The sequence below is a fragment of the Lepidochelys kempii genome, chromosome 7 (genome assembly GCF_965140285.1).
Source record: "Lepidochelys kempii isolate rLepKem1 chromosome 7, rLepKem1.hap1, whole genome shotgun sequence".
NCBI lineage: Eukaryota > Metazoa > Chordata > Testudines > Cheloniidae > Lepidochelys > Lepidochelys kempii.
Genome location: NC_136386.1, coordinates 39,962,625 through 39,980,470, shown reverse-complemented (window position 1 = coordinate 39,980,470; position 17,846 = coordinate 39,962,625). Strand labels below are relative to the sequence as shown.

General features: G+C 43.9%; 1 protein-coding gene across 9 annotated transcripts in view; it reads left to right on the top strand.

Annotated features, from left to right (window-relative positions):
• The window catches only part of SLC6A11 (solute carrier family 6 member 11), a 280,391-nt gene that overhangs the window by 235,876 nt on the left and 26,669 nt on the right, over positions 1-17,846 (top strand). For all 9 annotated transcript variants that reach the window (XM_073352322.2, XM_073352324.2, XM_073352321.2 and 6 more), the window contains 3 exons: positions 11,838-11,962; positions 15,195-15,307; positions 17,338-17,475. In XM_073352322.2, the coding sequence (XP_073208423.2) occupies positions 11,838-11,962; positions 15,195-15,307; positions 17,338-17,475 (376 nt within the window). The remainder of the gene's footprint in view (positions 1-11,837; positions 11,963-15,194; positions 15,308-17,337; positions 17,476-17,846) is intronic.

Genomic DNA, 17,846 nt, shown 5'->3' with positions numbered 1-17,846 from the left:
GCAGGCCCAGGTTCCCACCATCCCCACATCCCTCCATCTCCCAACTCCTAGTCAGACACAGGAGGAGTTGACCTGGACTGTGGGTTCACGAAAACGGCCAAACAGAGGGCTGCCGTGAATCTCCGAGGCAAGCAAATCCGCCAATAAGCGCAAGACCCACCAAGGTAGAGGAGGAACTTTGTCATACCACACAAATCCATTCTTGGTACTTCTTTAAAATTTACAAACTGAGCACAAACTACAGAATGCTTAGCTTCCAGAAACAGGTCCCCAGAGTGGAAACTTTGTTACCCATCCTCAAGTCGTCTTGCCTCTGTGGCTGGCAGAGCAGAGCAGTTTATTTAACTCTTCAGCAGAAGCGAGTAATTCCTATAATGCCCTTGCATTGCATAACGAAATGTCCTTCAATATAAAATTTTGTCTTGAGGAAATGCTCATAATTCACAGTTTGAACTACTACACTTTGCTTTAGATTTAACAGCGTAGTAAGGTTTCTAGAGGCAGATTACTCCATCATTTCCAATATACACCATTTTCCCTCAGTTTATTGCCTCATTGTTTAGAGTGGGTTATTGATTGATTGAACACACAGAAAAGTTAAACAGAAATCAAAGTCGTTTGAAAGGTCACTAGGGTAGTGGCAAAGAAGACTATTTGTGACAAGAAAAGGGCTAAAGTGTGAAATGGCCCTGGGTATGGTTTGGAAATGCAGCATAGAACTGTTACATCATTAAGGATCCATTGAATTTACAGCCATGAACGTGTGTGATCAATGCCTACCTGTACCAATCAGGGGTATTTTTCTGATCCTATACATTTTTAGTATGAAACACGTAATTCATAAAGATAATCTCTGGAGGTCAGAGAGAAAGTAGCCAATGGGAGGAAGAGCCCATATCTCACAATCTAACTGATTTGTCTATCTTGGGGAACTTGGATAACCACTGCCAGTGGCCTTTTGAATAAGAAATGGAGTTTTATAATCCCAACAAATTTGGTATTATAATTTATACTAGGACAGTGATAAAATAACTGATGGCCCGATCATCCATTAATTTACACAGGAGTTAATCAGGAGTAACCTCAATGAAGCTAATGGTGTGTAAATGAGGGGAGGATCAGGCTCCTACACTGTGGTTTCATATTAGGGTCTTGAATGTCTAGTAGGCTAAGTTACCCCAATCAGTTCTCACCTTCTCATGGGTAGGCTTCACTTTAACGACTCCTGACCCTGGCAGTGAGAAAGGGAAAATGGTCCAATTCACACTACACCTGCTCTGTACCTGTAGAGGTGGCCCATAATTTCGCAGTGTCCCTAGCAACTAGATTCTAGGAGAAATGCCTTGCAATTAAGGATGCAGGTTTCTCATGTCAGTAAAAAATCATGGGTAGCATAATCCTGTTTATCTGTGACTCTTTTGTGTCTGTGACTCCCCACACAATGGCAGCTCCTGTGGGGCTGGGTCCAGCTTTCTGCTTCAGACGTTTTGATCAGGTGTGTGGGGTTGCAGTGCCATGTATGACGAAGGGGTGGTGGGACCCAAAGTGAGAGCTTCGAGTTCCCTCACAACCCCAGGGCCCAGCCCCAGGAGCCACCACTGCCCGGGTTGAGTGTGGGGAAGGTTTGCTCTTCGCCCCCGTCCCTCCAGCTCCTCTCCTCAGCAGGCTGGGATTCGGGTTGCTATGCAGAGTCGGTGCCCCCTAGAGTTGTTAGGGGATTTTTTAATCAAAAATCTTGGCTCGGTCATTAAACCTGTGACTTTTACTAAATTTACAATGGCTGCACCGTGATTTTTTATTTTAAAAAGTGTAATGATAAATCTGCAGCCCTATTTATGATTGTGTGGCCTCATCCACCCAGCCCCTTTGCACTGGAGTAAGCCGCCCGTGGCATGACACATTTTACATTGGTACGTCATGTCTAAATTAGAGGTTAACACTAATGCACCTACACTGGTGTAACCCTCTTGCATTCCCCCAAAAAGTGAAGACAAGCCCTGTGTGCCTTAGCATACTATTGCTGGGGAACCACTGGGTGTGTGGTGTCACTGTCATGACAAGGTAGCATTTTACACCCACTTTGCCCAGGGGTAAATGACTGCACAGTAGCAATGGGGAGATTATGAGTGGCACTGACCAGTTTCAAATAGACCCGGCCTGTTGACAAGTGGAAGGATGGTGGGTGGCATCTGTGCTCCTCAAAGGCAAGGAGATGAGTGGAGATAATGGGGGACTATCGGGACTCCATGTAGGATTCAGTGGACCTCTTCAGACAAGGGCCAAGAGAATGCTTAGCAGCACTCTCCATCCTTCAGTATGTGGAGTAGCTGATAGGTGCATGTCTTGAATTATTCAGATGATTTAAAACACTCTCATTTGGGATCACTTGAAGCTTTCATACAAATTTGATGGTTTCTTTTAATTTAAAATCACTTTGGATTTCAGTGGAGCACTGATGCCTTCCAGGCAAAGACATGGATAAAAATTGAAGGAAGAATTAGATAAACTTAAAAAGAAAAGGAGTACTTGTGGCACCTTAGAGACTAACCAATTTATTTGAGCATAAGCTTTCGTGAGCTACAGCTCACTTCATCGGATGCATACTGTGGAAAGAGTAGAAGGTCTTTTTATACTCTCACTCTCCTGCTGGCAACCTTAGATAAACTTGCTTCCAGTATAGGCTTGTTTTAAAATTTGTTGGCTGCACAAATACTAATTCCAGGCCAAAAACAAAACAGTCATTGAGCTGGATTCAAATTTTACATGTCTATTGATTTCTTTGGAGGAAAAGGAGGAAGGAATTAAAGAGGCTGTTGGAGTTCTCAAAACTCATTTGCATGAGGCTGAAAATTCAAATTTAAGGTTACACTGGGACAGGAGCACTTACTGGGTCCCTGATGAACAAAGGGTTAACACAATTCATGGTTGCCCTGCTACTACTTTGTGACAGTTATGTTGGTGCACAACAGCCCAAAAACAGCTTCATGGGGATGACCCCAGTACAGAGGCCTACCTGACCAGGTACAGAGCTAGCCCTGGCCCCTACCCTTTTTCCTCCTACAAGAGCCCCTGGTACAGAGGATGTACCAGGACATGGCAGGGAGCAGGTGGAGAAAGAGGGCATGGAGGTATAGCTTGGCCAGTCCTGTGCCTTAAGTTATTCCCCAGCTGCCACAAGGGGAACTTAGTCAATTGGAAAAAGAGGGACTGACCTAACTAGTGCTGGGGGCTGGAAGCTCCAGAACTGGGTGTAGGGACTGGAGCTTTGGTGGTGAGGCCTAATGGTTAGAGTCAGGAGCCTGGAACCAGAGCAGGGTGCCAAGTTGAAAGTCAGAACTGGATTCAGCATCAGGGAGAGGGTGTAGGACCTGGAGTAATGCAGGAACCAGGAACACACCAGGGCCTGGGATAAGGAGGACAGGAACCAGGAACATGCTGTGAGGCAGGGCTCAGGAGTCAGACAAGTAGGCAGGGTCCATACTACCAACCAGCCAGGGATTCCTCTAGTTGCTCAGACAACTTGCTGTACCTCTTTCTGGTTTACTTAGAGCTTTCCAGCCAATTGGGTGTGGATTTCCAGCTTTATGGGTGCAGCCCTTTGCAAGCTGGAGCTTCACTGGCCTCCTCCTCCAGTCATTCGGATGAGTAGCTGGGTGGTGGCTGTGGTCTGAGCACTGCCTGGGGACCTGTGGGCCCATGTTTGAGACCTACAGTCCCTCACATCACCCCATCCCCTAACATTCCCTCTGGGCACTAGTGAGCCAGGTTCTCCAGGGTGTTTTTTGTGGAAGGCATTTACCAGAACAGGAGTGTGAATATTCTCTATCAGTTCACAGGAGCACTCTCCAGGACTGTAGCCCTTCCGAACATAAGAACAGCCATACTGTCTTAGACCAATGGTCCATCTAGCCCAGTATCCTGTCTTCCAACTGTAGCCAATGCCACATGCTTCAGAGGGAGTGAACAGAAGAAGGCAATCAAGTGGTCCATCCCCTGTTGTCCACTCCCAACTTCTGGCAGTCAGAGTCTAAGGACACCCACCGCATGGGGTTGCATCCCTGATCATCTTGCCTAATAGCCATTGATGGACCTATCCTCCATGAACTTATCTGATTTGTTTTAGAATCCCTTTATAGTTTTTGCCTGGGAATGAGTTTCACAGGTTGACTGCATTGTGTGAAGAAGTACTTCCTTTTGTTTGTTTTAAACTTGCTGCCTATAAATTTCATTGGGTGACCTCTGGTTTTTATATTATCTGAAGGAGTAAATTACACTTCCTTATTTACTTTCTCCACACCATTCATGATTTTCCAGACCTCTATCATATCTCCCCTTAGTCATCTCTTTTCCAAGCTGAAAAGTTCCAGTGTTTTTAATCTCTCCTCATCTGAAGACTGTTCCATACCCTTTGAAACTATAATAAATAACAGAATTATCAGACACATAGGTGAACATGATTGGTTGGGGGGAAGAGCCAACACTGCTTCTGTAAAGGGAAATCATACCTCACCAATCTATTATAATTCTTTTAGGGGGTCAACAAACATGTGGTCAAGGGGATATAGAGTAACTGGACTCAGAAAGCCTTTGACAAGGTATTTCACCAAAGGCTCTTAAGCAAAGTAAGCAGCCATGGGATAAGAGGGACAGTCCTCTTATGTATCAGTAACTGGTTAAATGACAGGGAACAAAGGGTCAGAATAAATGGTCAGTTTTCACACTGGAGAGAGGTTAATAGTGGTGTCCCCCAAGGATCTGTACTGAGACCAGTGCTGTTCAACATATTCATAAATGAACTGGAAAAAGGGGTAAACAGTGAGCTGGCAAAATTTGTAGACATTACAAAATTACTCAAGATAGTTAAGTCCAAAACAGACTGCTAAGAGTTACAAAGGGATCTCACAAAACCAGGTGGCTGGGCAACAAAATGGCAGATGAAATTCAATGTAACTAAATGCAAAGTAATGCACATTGGAAAATGTAATCCCAACTATGCATATAAGATGATGGGGTCTACATTAGCTGTTACTACTCAAGAAAGAGACCTTGGAGTCATTGTGGATAGTTCTCTGAAAATATCCACTCAACATGCAGCAGCAGTCAAAAAAGCAAACAGAATGTTGGGAATAATGAAAAAAGGGATAGATAATAAAACAGAAAATAGCATATTGCCTCTATATAAATCCATGGTACGCCCACATCTTGAATATTGCATGCAGAAGTGGTCGCCCCATCTCAAAAAAGATATATTGGAATTGGAAAAGGTTCAGAAAAGGACAACAAAAGTGATTAGGGGGATGGAACGGCTCCCATATGAGGAGAGATTAATGAAAATCAGACTTTTCAGCTTGGAAAAGAAATGACGAAGGGGGGATATGACAGAGGTTTACAAAATCATGACTGGTGTGGAGAAAGTAAACAAGGAAATGTTATTTATTCCTTCTCATAACACAAGAAATATGGGGTCACCAAATGAAATTAATTGACAGCAGATTTAAAATGAACAAAAGGAAGTATTTTTTCATACAACGCACAGTCAACCCATGGAACTCCTTAGGATGTAGTGAAGGCAAAGACTATAACAGGGTTCAAAAAAGAACTAGATAAGTTCATGGAGGAGAGGGCCATCAATCCATCAATGGTTATTAGCTGGTGTGGACTGGGATGGTGTCCCTAGCCTCTGTTTGGCAGAAGCTGGGAATGGGCGACAGGTGATGGATCACTTGATGATTACCTGTTCTGTTCATTCCCTCTGAAGCACCTGGCATTGGCCACTGTCGGAAGACGAGGATAGTGGGCTAGATGGACCTTTGGTCTGACCCAGGATGGCTGTTCTTATGTATCAGTGCAGTGAGAGAATGGTTCCTGAATGTGTGGCTTCAGGAGTGATATGTAGAAAACTAGGTGTGTTCAGTGAGAATGGGGCAAGTCTAGTTCAAAGGTGACTGGGTTAATTTGCTGGCAAACTTGGTAGGGGCTAAGGAACTGGTAATCAATTTACGAGGTGGCCTGTTCGTGTGTTGGTTTTTCATCAAGAGCCAGACTCTCCTGTTGTTGGCAATCCACATATTGTTTGTAGCTCTTCTGGGCATCCTCCAGGTGAACTTTTAGGTCATCTTGGTTTTAATGTCTCTGTTTTATCCAGTCCAAGGCTGTGGGTAGCTCTGGGTAGAACTGAGGGTAGAACCTGTAGTTTTAAAAAAACGGGCTTTGCCCCATAGACGCATGTTCTGTGTTATTGTGCATAAACTCTACATGAGATAGCAGCCAGGATCAGTCATTCTGGTGGAAGTCTATGTAGCATCAAATATAGTGCTCCAGGAATAGGTTGGTTCTCTCTGTCTGACCATTTGTCTGAGGGTATTAGACAGAGAAGAGGCAGGAACAGATACCTACAATCCAAAGAGTTTCTCACCAGAAATGGGATAAATTGTGCATTGGGGCTGGAGGCAATGGGCTCTGGGAGGCCATGGAGGCAGACCAATTCATCCACCCAGAGCAAGGTGGAGAGTAGGCCAATGCAGGGGATGAAGTGTACCATCTTTGCGAGGTGGTCCACTACTGTTAGAATGGTCATGAACCCACTGGACTTGAGTAGTTCTACTACTAAATCTAAGGCAATGACTGTCCAGGGGCCAGGTGGAGTCTCAAGGGGTTGCTGGAGTCCAAGGGGTTTTCTGTGTGGCACCTTGGAGCGGCCACACACATTGCTAGAAGCCACATAGGCCTGCACTGTGGCCCACGTGAAAGGCCACCAGAAAACACAAGAGATGAGGTGCTGAGTTTTAAAGTGGCCAAAATGTCCTGCCGAGGAGAATCATGACATGCTACAGGCTGTAGTCCTTGGAGGCCCAGGGGGACATATGTATGCTCAGTTACCCCATCTTAGCTAAAATGGGATTCCTTAATTATGGATTCCTGCTCAATGGAGGGATCTCATGGGCCAAGGCTGATTGCATGAGGGTGAGCAGATCTTGGCAGGGAGCCACTCACACCCAGAAAGTTTTGAGGCTTGAGGATGCAGAAGATTTTTGGGTTTGAGTCCTTTAGGTCAGTGTAATATTCATGCTGTGTTGCTCCAATTGTACTTCAGTATAACGCCATTGATTTCAGTGCCGTTACAGTGGCACAAAACTTGAGCAATGTAACTGTGAATCAGAACAAATACATCTGTTGTGTTTGGTTAGTGCTCCTGTGGAGCTGAGGAAATGGGATATATGTAGCTTTGGGGTTTTTTTCATGTCTTTTTGATCCACCCACCACCTCTGTCCATGTCACATAAGCTACTTAATATCTCCGCTCAGTCCTAAGAGTTTTGTATACCTGAATATGGCAGCATGTGTTACGTGACAATGTAATAAGACTTAGATTTGCAACTTTAAATTCAGGGAATTCTTCAGAATGACTGTTTGTTTCCCAAATGTGGTCAAATGTGCCTGAGACACTCAATAAAAGGTGGTCAGATACTATGATGATAGGCTTGGTAGGAAAGCATAGATAGATTAAATCTAAACACAAAGCCGAAGGTTAATGTTTCCAATGTCAGGGGTGGCAGGTTTGTAGAAATTTTGGTGGTGCCCAGAACCTGCCCCCCGAAACTCTGCTCCCCACCTGCCTAAGGCTCTGGGAGGGAGTTTGGGTGGAGGAAGGAGGTCTGGGGTCCAGGCCCTGGGCTGGGGCAGGGTATTGGGATGCAGGCTCTGGGAGGGAGTTTGGATGCAGAAGGGGTGAGAGGTTGGGTTCTGGGAGGGAGTTTGAGTGGGGGAGGGGGTCTGGGGTACAGGCTCTGGGTTGGAGTTTGGGTGCTGGGTGCAGGCTCCGGGCTGGGGCAGGGGGTGAGGGGTGCAGGCTTTGGGATGGAGTTTGGGTGTAGGCTCTGGGCTGGGGCAAGGGGTGGGGGTGCAGGAGGGGTTGAAGGGTGCAGGCTCTGGTAGGGAGTGCAGAGGGCCGGGGTGCAGGCTCTGGGAGGGAGTTTGGGGGCAGGAGAGGGTGAGTGGGAAGGGGGTGAGAGGTGCAGGCTCTGGGACGGAGTTTGGGTGCAGGCTCTGGGCTGGGGGTTTAGGAGGGGATGAGGGGTGCAGGCTCTGGGAGGGAGTTTGGGGATAGGAGGGGGTGCTGAGGGAGGGGGTGCAGGAGTGAGGGCTGTGAGATGGGGCTGGGGATGAGGGGTTTGGAGTGTGGGAGGGGGCTCAGGGCTAGGACAGAGGGTTGGGGGTAGGGTGGGGCTGGGGATGAAGGGTTCATGATGCAGGAGGGGGCTCAGGGCTGGGGCAGAGGGTTAGGGTGCAGGGGAGATGAGGGCTCTGGCTGGGGGTGCGGACTCGGGGGTGGGGCAGGGATGGGGATGAGTTTGGGGTGCAGGCAGGCTGCCCCCAGGGCTGGGGCCAGAGGAGAGGACTCCCCCCAGCCCTCTCCCCACTGGGAGCAGTGAGCTCTGCTGAGGGGGGAGGGCCCCTTCTCCCCCACTCCACCCGGAGCACATTCACCCCCACCACTGCCACTGCACATGCTCCTAGGGCCCCTCTCAGGTCCAGGAAGCCCCCTCACCTCCCCTGTGGTGGGTGCTGGTGGGGGGAGGGCTGCCATCACATGGGGCTTCCTCCCCTGCTGCTGCCCCTCACTGTAGCCTGCCTTGGGGTGAGGGATGTGGCTGCCCCTTGCCCAGCGTGGGGAAGGAGCAGTGATTGCGGGAAGTGGGGCCCTCTGTGCTGGTGGAGGGTCCCTCCGGAAAAGGGAAGGGTCCGAGGTGGAAGGGCAGGGTAAGGGCAGCCTGCCCTGCCACAATGGAATGGGGGGCACTAGGACCATGCGGCAGCAGTTGATGCCAGGAGCCAGCAGAGTGGAGACAGCATGGTGCTGCGGGGGAGAGGCAGGGATGGGGCCCCTGGGAGGCACGCGGGGGGCAGCAGAAGGGGCCAGGGGAGAGACCAGGCCCCGAACATTGGTGGAGCCAGGCCTCTGGGCCCTGAATATTGCTGGAGCCCGAACACTACGGGCCCATATAACTCGCTGTCCCGTCCAATGTATATGTATAGACAATCAGGCTTACTAACTAGATTGAGTGTCCAATTAGTTCCTTTCTCATTTTTTAGATTCAGGGAAGATGTGCATTGATTAAAGATAGGTGTGTGTTTTGTTTTATGGTAGTTCTGTGGGCTGTATTCTACATAGTACAAGTTATGATCCAGATGAAGAAGAACTGGAAAGTCCTCCAGTTGGGACCTTGGCCCAGATCCACAGCTGATGGAACTTTACATTTGCAATCTCGTGAAAATTGATTTCCATTGCTGAGGATCTAGCCCATTATGTTTCTTGTTTGTATGTAAAGCAGCACAAATACTTATGACTTCTTAGGATATATAATAAACAATAATAATCCAAGTGCAAAAGTGTTCTTTAGTCTTGAAGATGAAATATATTTTGAGAAATGTATTCCAAGTACTTCTTGTTAATTAAATAAATTGATTTTTTCCCTTTTGGAGGAATTCCTCTTGGGGGAATTCCCCCAAATGTCATCTTTATTTCTTCCATCCTCCACCAAAGGCTGTGCACTGAGTTACCTTTTCCCTCCAGGTGAGAGAGCCTAGACTGGGCTCTCTCCAGAGTGATCAACTCAGTGTCTGAGTAAACTGAAAAGAATTGCTTGTGAAGTGCCCCTTCAGTCTGCACACTTCCAAGTATGCACAGTACACAGTGCTCCCACCCTGGAGACAGAAGCCGAGAGAAACTGCTTTTCAGTGTATTCCTTCTTCGATTTCTTTGAAAAGTATCAAACAGTTCCAGTGGCAATTACTGATTTTCTGAGCCAGTACCTGGGGGCATAATACCACCATTCACAATGTATGACTGGATGGCTTTCTATAAACACAGGCATGTACACAATATTAAAAATAAATGAATAACAAGGTAGAATTCAAGTGATTGTCAGAACCAATTTGAAAAAAGTCCACTCAGCCTGATGTCGAGATGGTGTTAGAGAGGCCAGGCGTGAAAGGCAGTGTTGCCCAGTGGAGATAGACTCAGGCAGGGGGCCAGGGCAGCGGGGTTCTATTCCTAGCTCTGACATAGACTTGCGGTGTGATGTTGGACAAGCCACCCTCTCTGTGCTTCTGTTTTCCCATCTCTAAAATGGGGACGCTAATATTTATTCACCTTTGTACCATGCTTTGAGATTTATGGCTCAGAGGCAATACCTAAGCACTTAGTGTTATCTATTGCTGCAATTAAATACAGGATAGTCTATGAAACAGACATCAGGAAATATGGAGAGATTATCAAAGTAACCATAAACCTGAAGACTGATCCATGAGGAATGATGGTAGGATAAAAATCTTTGAGAAAAAGGAAAGAAGAGAGATTGGCAAATAAGTTTTGGAGAGATTGGCAAATAAGTTTTGATATATTTGTTGTATGTGATTAAATAAACTCCAGGGCTTGGAGAACGTATACTAATTATCTCAGTGGTTTCAGGAAGGCCCCTTGAAACTGTGAGAAAGTTGTGTGGCATTAATTATGCAGAAACGAAACCTTTTAGACATTTATCTGGGTCATCTGTGCTTGTAGAAGGCCTGCTTTTCAGATCCCTATAGTGCTGAGAAAATCAGGAGAAGGCAGAGGTCTGGCAGAGATTCTGGCTTGCCATGTGTGCATTGATCTTTGAGGATCCTAATTCACTTTCAGTCAGAAATGTTAGGCTAGTAGATTCTCAACTACATAACCATTTCTCACAGGAAATGACTCTTAAAAGAGTGGATGTCATGATAAGTCATATCTGCCTTAGCACTCATCAAGGCTAAAGCGCTATCTGAAAATAGGGTGAACAAGGTTTCTCAGCTGAGCTTTCAGCAAATATAACACATTTTCCCAAAGGATTTTCTCTCTTTTAAATGTGGTTTACTATTGTGACATTTCACATGTTAGTGAAATATTTCCCTACATCACCCCATTAAAAACCTCAGCTCTGATATTGAGGGATCACATATAGGGTGTGAGAGAACAGATCACTCTCTAGGCTCATTCCATCCCTAGACTTTTCTGAGGCTGCCAAGAAGGGCCTCAGTGGTGATTTTTGTGATGAGGACATCTAAGAAACAGATTTGATTCTGAAACAGACTGGAGGCCAGATTCTCAGCAGGTGTAAATTGGCATAGTTCTATTGCTGATCCACTGGGGACCTGGCCACAAGTGTCATTTTAGGAAAGTCACCAAACGGTCATTGGACTGGAACAGATAATTATTTGCTTTATATACTGAAATATTGACTAATGTCATGTCTACACCATTGAAGATCTCATGGCACATTTTGTAAGACTAGGGCTTTGCTCCAGAGTCCTTTGCTATATTTTTCATTAGGCATTTATGCCTCTGTCATTTTCATCCCAGTATGGCTTCTTTTTGGTGGCAAGTGACTGCTGTACATGTATAATTTAGAAAGGGCTTTGGGATCCTCTGGAATAAAATGCATTCTAGAAAGCTAATGAAGTAAATTGTCATCCAAACCTTTTGAGGTGTCCATTTCTTCCACATCTTTTTACGGTTTTACTGAAAAAAAAGAAACAAAAAGAATGGGGTAGAACAACAGACTTCATATTTAACCAGCTACAATTACAGCAAGAGTTGGAAGCCATCATCCTGCTGACAGGTATACACATGAGTAAATTTATCAGTGTGACTATTCTTGGGCATAAGATTATTCACATGCATAAGTATTTGCAGGATTAGAGCTTAATGACGTGTCTCTGGAGTTTTGGGTTATGTTTGTTTTACTGTGAAGTCTGATTTTAAAAAAAAAACCCAGCCACTAAAGATAAAATGAAGGTTTTTGGCTTATTTTTCAGGGACTGCATTATGCTCTGCTGCTTGAACAGTGGCACAAGCTTTGTTGCTGGTTTTGCTATCTTTTCGGTCCTTGGTTTCATGGCTTATGAACAAGGGGTGCCCATAGCAGAAGTTGCAGAATCAGGTAAGTTTCATAAGAAGATTTCATGTGGGTATACACAATATGCATGATTGTTGGTGTTCATAAAGTTTGTCGGGATACTCTCTTGCTCTCCACTAATTAGATAGGTTAACATTGATCCAGGCTGCATTGTCTACAGTTTAGAAAGATGCTGTTATTTTATGGCAATGCTACTAATTAGAATGACTGCTTGTAAAATGTGCACTGGTATCAATGTAATACTTTTGTGGTCACATATCTATATGTGAATAACATTAAAATTATCATAGAAAGCAGCAAAATCCAGGAAGTTAAGAGGCCAAATCCTGGCTACATTGTGCCAACAAGTTGCTATAATTGGACAGCCAAGGATTGTTATGGGGAATTTCCAGTACATTATCTCCACAACCCACTCTGGCCTCTCATCCTGTCCACTTTTGTCCCACCCCGGTTGAGCTATATAGATGAGATAATTCTCCACAAACTTTCCATATAAGAAATCATTCAGATTTCTTGTAAATTAGATGGACCAAAATACACTGAATTGTTTGCTTCTTTTTATAAAAGAATCAGTTTTATCATTATCAAAAGAGCAACAAGCCAGATCCTCAACTGGTGCAAATCTTTGTAGGTCCACTGAAGTCCTGCTGAACAAATTGATTGATACCATGAAGTTCTCATAAGCAAACTAGAGAAATGTGGTGTAGATGAAATTACTATATGGTGGGTGCACAACTTCTTGAAAGACCATATTGAAAGAGTAGTTATCGGGAGGGGAGGTGGGGGGAATATATCTAGTGGGGTCCCACCTGGGTCTGTCCTAGGTCTGGTACTATCCAATATTTTCATGAACGACATGGATAATGGAATGGAAAGTATGCTTAACATTTTTGAGGCTGACCCAAGCTGGGAGGGGTTGCAAGCACTTTGAAGGACAAGATTAGAATTCAAAACCACCTTGACAAACTGGAGAATTGGTCTGAAATCAACAAGATGAAATTCAATAAAGACAAGTGCAAAGTACTACTCTTAGGCAGAAAAAAATAAAATGCACCACTACAAAATGGGGATTAACTGGTGAGGCAATGGTACTGCTGAAAAGGATCTGTGGGTTACAAATTGGATATGAATCAACAATGTTAAATGATGCAGTTGTTAAAAAGGCTAATATCATTCTGGAGCACATTAAGAGGAGTGATGTATGTAAGCCACAGGAGATAATTCTACTCTATTCAGCACTGGTGAGGCCTCAGCTGGAGCACTGTGTTTGGTCTGGGCACCATACTTCAGGAAAGATGTGGAGAAATTGGACAGAGTCCAGAGGAGAGAAAAAAATGATAAAAAGTTTAGGAAACCTCACCTATTAGGAAAGATTTAAAAAAACGGGCATGTTTAGTCTTGAGTAAAGATGACTGAGTTGGGACATAATAACTATCTTCAAATATGTTCAGAGCTGTTATAAAGAGGATGGGTATCAATTGTTCTTCAAGCCCACTGAAGGTAGGACAAGAAGTAATAGGCTTAATCTGCAGTGAAGGAGATTGATTTTAGATATTAAGAACAAATTTCTAACTATAAGGATAGTTAAGCACTGGAACAGGCTTCCAAAGGAGGCTGTGTAATCCCTGTCTTTGGAGGCTGTTAAGAACAGGTTAGATGAACATCTGTCAGGGATGATCTACTGTACTTGGTTCTGCCTCAGCATGAGGGGATAGACTAGTTGATCCCTCGAGGTCCCTTCCAGCCCTACATTTCTGTGATTCTATGATTTATACCTGCTGAGGATCTGGCTCTATATTTCTAACAGTTGATTGTATCTCTTAATGCTATCAATGATCATCCATCAGGAAATATGCAGTTAGGGGATTTGGTTGATGCCTATACCATCCAGAAAAGAGCATCTTTGTTTACTATGCTGAGCCCATGAGATTTTCAAGATTACTGGACGATTCTCTCTCTACATTTCACAAGTATTGTTGCTTGGGCTTAACTTGTAGGAGGAATCTCAACTAAGACTGGCAGTGTAGTAGTTCTTGTTCTAGGTCTGGAAAGCCACGGACTCTCTAAGGATCACTTAGCACCCAGTCAGAACAATGTGAATGTTGGGTCTCTCCAGGAGGAGAAATGGTCTAATGATGGATTCGTCAGAAGGAGAAATGGACGGAAAATGAATTTAAGGAACTGGGTCAAGTATAACAAGAAACTTGTATAGCTAATAACATTCACTGATATTGCTATGGCAAATATATGTTATTTTTTTCCCTAGGATGACTGGTTTAGAATGACTAAACTAGATAGTGCAAGGCTAACAGAATAGAAATGCCACTGGAAATTACAGGGGCTTGTAAAATACCGTATTAAGTGAAATAGCTGTAGTATGCTCATGGTCTGATTATAGCAGCACTATCTCTGCTATCATTGCAGGAATGCATAAGTGCTGCACTAGCTTTGTGTCTGTGGTTTAATGGGGGCAAGAGTGAATGGGTGAATAGTTTAATGAGGCAAGAGACTGCAATTGCGGAAGGGTGAGGACAAGAGATAGACTGAGCAGAAGGAAATGTCAAGATGTTGGTGAAAAACAGCATGAGGGAGAGAGCAGGTGCACATTTAGCTAGGCTGGAGAAGGGATCATTGCTGTTCAAGCTGTTCTATAAAAAAGATGTCTGTATATAGGTTACTTAATACATAATGTGCCAGCAGATGGCACTCAAGGCTACATAGCAATATTCGTAGGTTTTGCGGAACCAACAGAAGTTGTGCTTGCTGTGTGCTGCAAATGGCTTCCGACATGCAGTTCTTAACATTTGCCATGGTGCCACTCAGTACAGTTTCAGACAAATTGTTCTTTTAATGCTGAGCAGGGTTATCACAGAATCGCTACCGCCAAATGGTGACCCTGGCTGTTCGCCTGCACAGGGAAGCCAGAGGGTGCAAGGAACAGAGCTGTCTCCATAGAACCACAACCCCCTCACCCCAGTGCTGCACATGTGGGCAGGAAGTGGGGGGAGCCTTCATTTTGCCCCTGCAATCAGCCATCTGGCACAGCTGAGCTGACGTTTCAAGGGAAGTAATCTGTGCCTGGTATAAGGCTGGTGGAGAGTACGTCCCCCCACATCCAACAGTTGCTAAAGCATTTATAGCAGTGCATTTTTAATTGAAGTCTAGCATGCTCTCTTTTATTTAGCTCTTCACATCTGATTTATCACATGAGGAATGTTAAAGTATAAGCAATTGCATTTCTTTGCTTCCTTTTCAGGACCGGGACTTGCATTCATTGCCTACCCAAAAGCTGTCACCATGATGCCTCTTTCTCCTCTATGGGCAGCTTTGTTTTTCATGATGCTAATATTCCTTGGATTAGATAGTCAGGTATGAATCAAACATCACTTAAAAAAAATGTTGGGTCAGATTATCAGCATATTTACAGCTGCATAGCTTCTTTAATGTCAAGGGAGCTATGCCACTTGGTACCTGATGAGGATCTGGCACTGTTTAAAGCCTCTATTTCAAGTTTCTTATTTGATTATTTTTTAAAAAAAAAGCAAACCTGTACAATACTGAAGATTCCTTTATTATTAATTGTAAGCAATGATTCATCTGAGTTCTGCTTTTAATATTAATGTCAGGATGGTATGCAATTTCATCAACATTCAGTAGAATTTACAATACTGTTCAAGTCCACTAATTGTAAAACAATGACAATGGTATGTGTTTCTTTTCAAACCAACATGCAAGCCATTTTGATCACTGAGGAGAAGATACTGAAAATGAAAGTGCTTATGCTATACCTTCATATTTCAAGATATGATGGCAAGAAAAATGTAAATATGTAATGCAGCAAAGTGACAGCACTATAGCCATTGCCCAAGTCTATGTAATTATAGAAAAATTGCACAAGAGTTGCTTCACCAGACATATTGTACAGTAATGAGTGCCTCAATGCCCCTCTGCTATGTACATTGGCCAAACTGGACGGTCGTTACGCAAACGAATAAATGGACACAAATCAGACATCAAGAATTATAACATTCAAAAACGAGTAGGTGAGCACATCAATCTCCCTGGACACTCAATAACAGACTTAAAAGTGGCAATTCTTCAACAAAAAAGCTTCAAAACCAGACTCCAATGAGAAACTGCAGAACTGGAATTAATTTGCAAACTGGACACCATAAAATTAGGCCTGACTAAAGACTGGAAGTGGATGGATCACTACAAAAAGTAATTTTCCCTCTGCTGATACTCACACCTTCTTGTCAGCTGTTGGAACTGGGTGATGTCTACCTTCATTGCATTGACCTTGTTAGCACTACAAAAGTAATTTTCCAAACCGGATAGTCATCCCTCTTGATATTCACCCCTTCTTGTCAACTGTTGAGAATAGGCTACTTCCACCTTAATTGAATTGGCCTCGTTAGCACTGACCCCCCCACTTGGTAAGGCAACTCCCATCTTTTGATGTGCTGTAATATATATACTGCTTACTGTATTTTTCACTCCATGCATCTGATTAAATGGGTTTTAGCCCACAAAAGCTTATGCCCAAATAAATTTGTTAATCTCTAGGGTGCCACAAGGGCTCCTTGTTGTTTTTGCTGATATAGACTAACATGGCTGCCACTCTGAAACCTGTCATAGTATCCAAGTAATCTGCATATCTGATTCAGGAGATAAGTCTGATTGTATGCTGTACAGTGAAACTATGTGGTGTTTTGTTTTGTACTGCACTTCAGGATCATTAAAATTAATGTTTCATAAGGTCTACACATTTCCAAGACGCAACTTGATGTAGCAGAACGCAAAAGGGACTGGAAATTACGAACTTCTGAGTGCTGCTGTCAGTTCTTTCAGTGACGCATTGTCTGGCCTGTGCTGGGACATTTAACCACTCTGCTTAGTTTTATTTCATCTGTAAAAATGGAGAGAAACACACTTACCAACCTCTGCAGGCTACTGAAGATAAATAGCTTAACACTTTGACGATTACAGTGCTGCTTAAGTGCTGCTTATTATTCTTTTAAGTGACAGTTCAACAGTTGCACTGAGTGTGCAATTCCTCATGTACACTCATCTCAACTTTGGGGCACCATTTAAGCCCCATTGAAGCACATGTTTTAAAGACTTAAATATTGTGCTGGGCCTGTGCTCCACAATGAATTTCACTATGAGATTATGATAGTTTTTACTTTTTGGAATTTGGCTTTGGCCTTGAAAGCCATAGGTTTGGACTTTTTGACTCTGAAATTTTGTTCTTCACTTTAAACAGTATCCTTGGGGATTTTTCAGTCTCTCTCTTTGATGAGAATATAGGGGGGAACTTGAAGGGGTTTTTAGCAAATCCAATTCCCCTGAGTAGAAGAGATATGTATCTTATTTGGGCTTTTTGTTATTTCTTTCAGTTTGTGTGTGTTGAAAGCCTTGTCACAGCTGTGGTGGATATGTACCCAAAGATTTTCAGAAGAGGATACAGAAGGGAACTGTTGATTCTTGCTCTTTCGATTGTGTCATACTTCGTTGGCCTAATAATGTTAACAGAGGTAAGATGCCCTTTGTTTCTTTTCAAAGGTACAGCCAAGAAAACAAGTTGGCTATTTTTAACCATGACATACTCCAGGCATGAGCACTTGAGATGAACAAAAACTGTAATGTTGGTCAAATGAGTACAAACCGTTTAAGAGACTGTTCTTAACTTTTGTTCAAATCTTTAACTGCACCTGGAGCTCAGCAAATATTGTAATCAGTGATGCATAGCCATTGGCAGGCCATCTATTCTACACCTCCCATCCATTCACAGGGATTGTTGTTTCTCCCCGATCACTCTGGGCTGAACCAATCAGATATGAGGGTATTTGTTACTGACAGCCAGGAAAAGCCAGCCACCTTCTTGGGAATAAGAGCAGTGGTATAT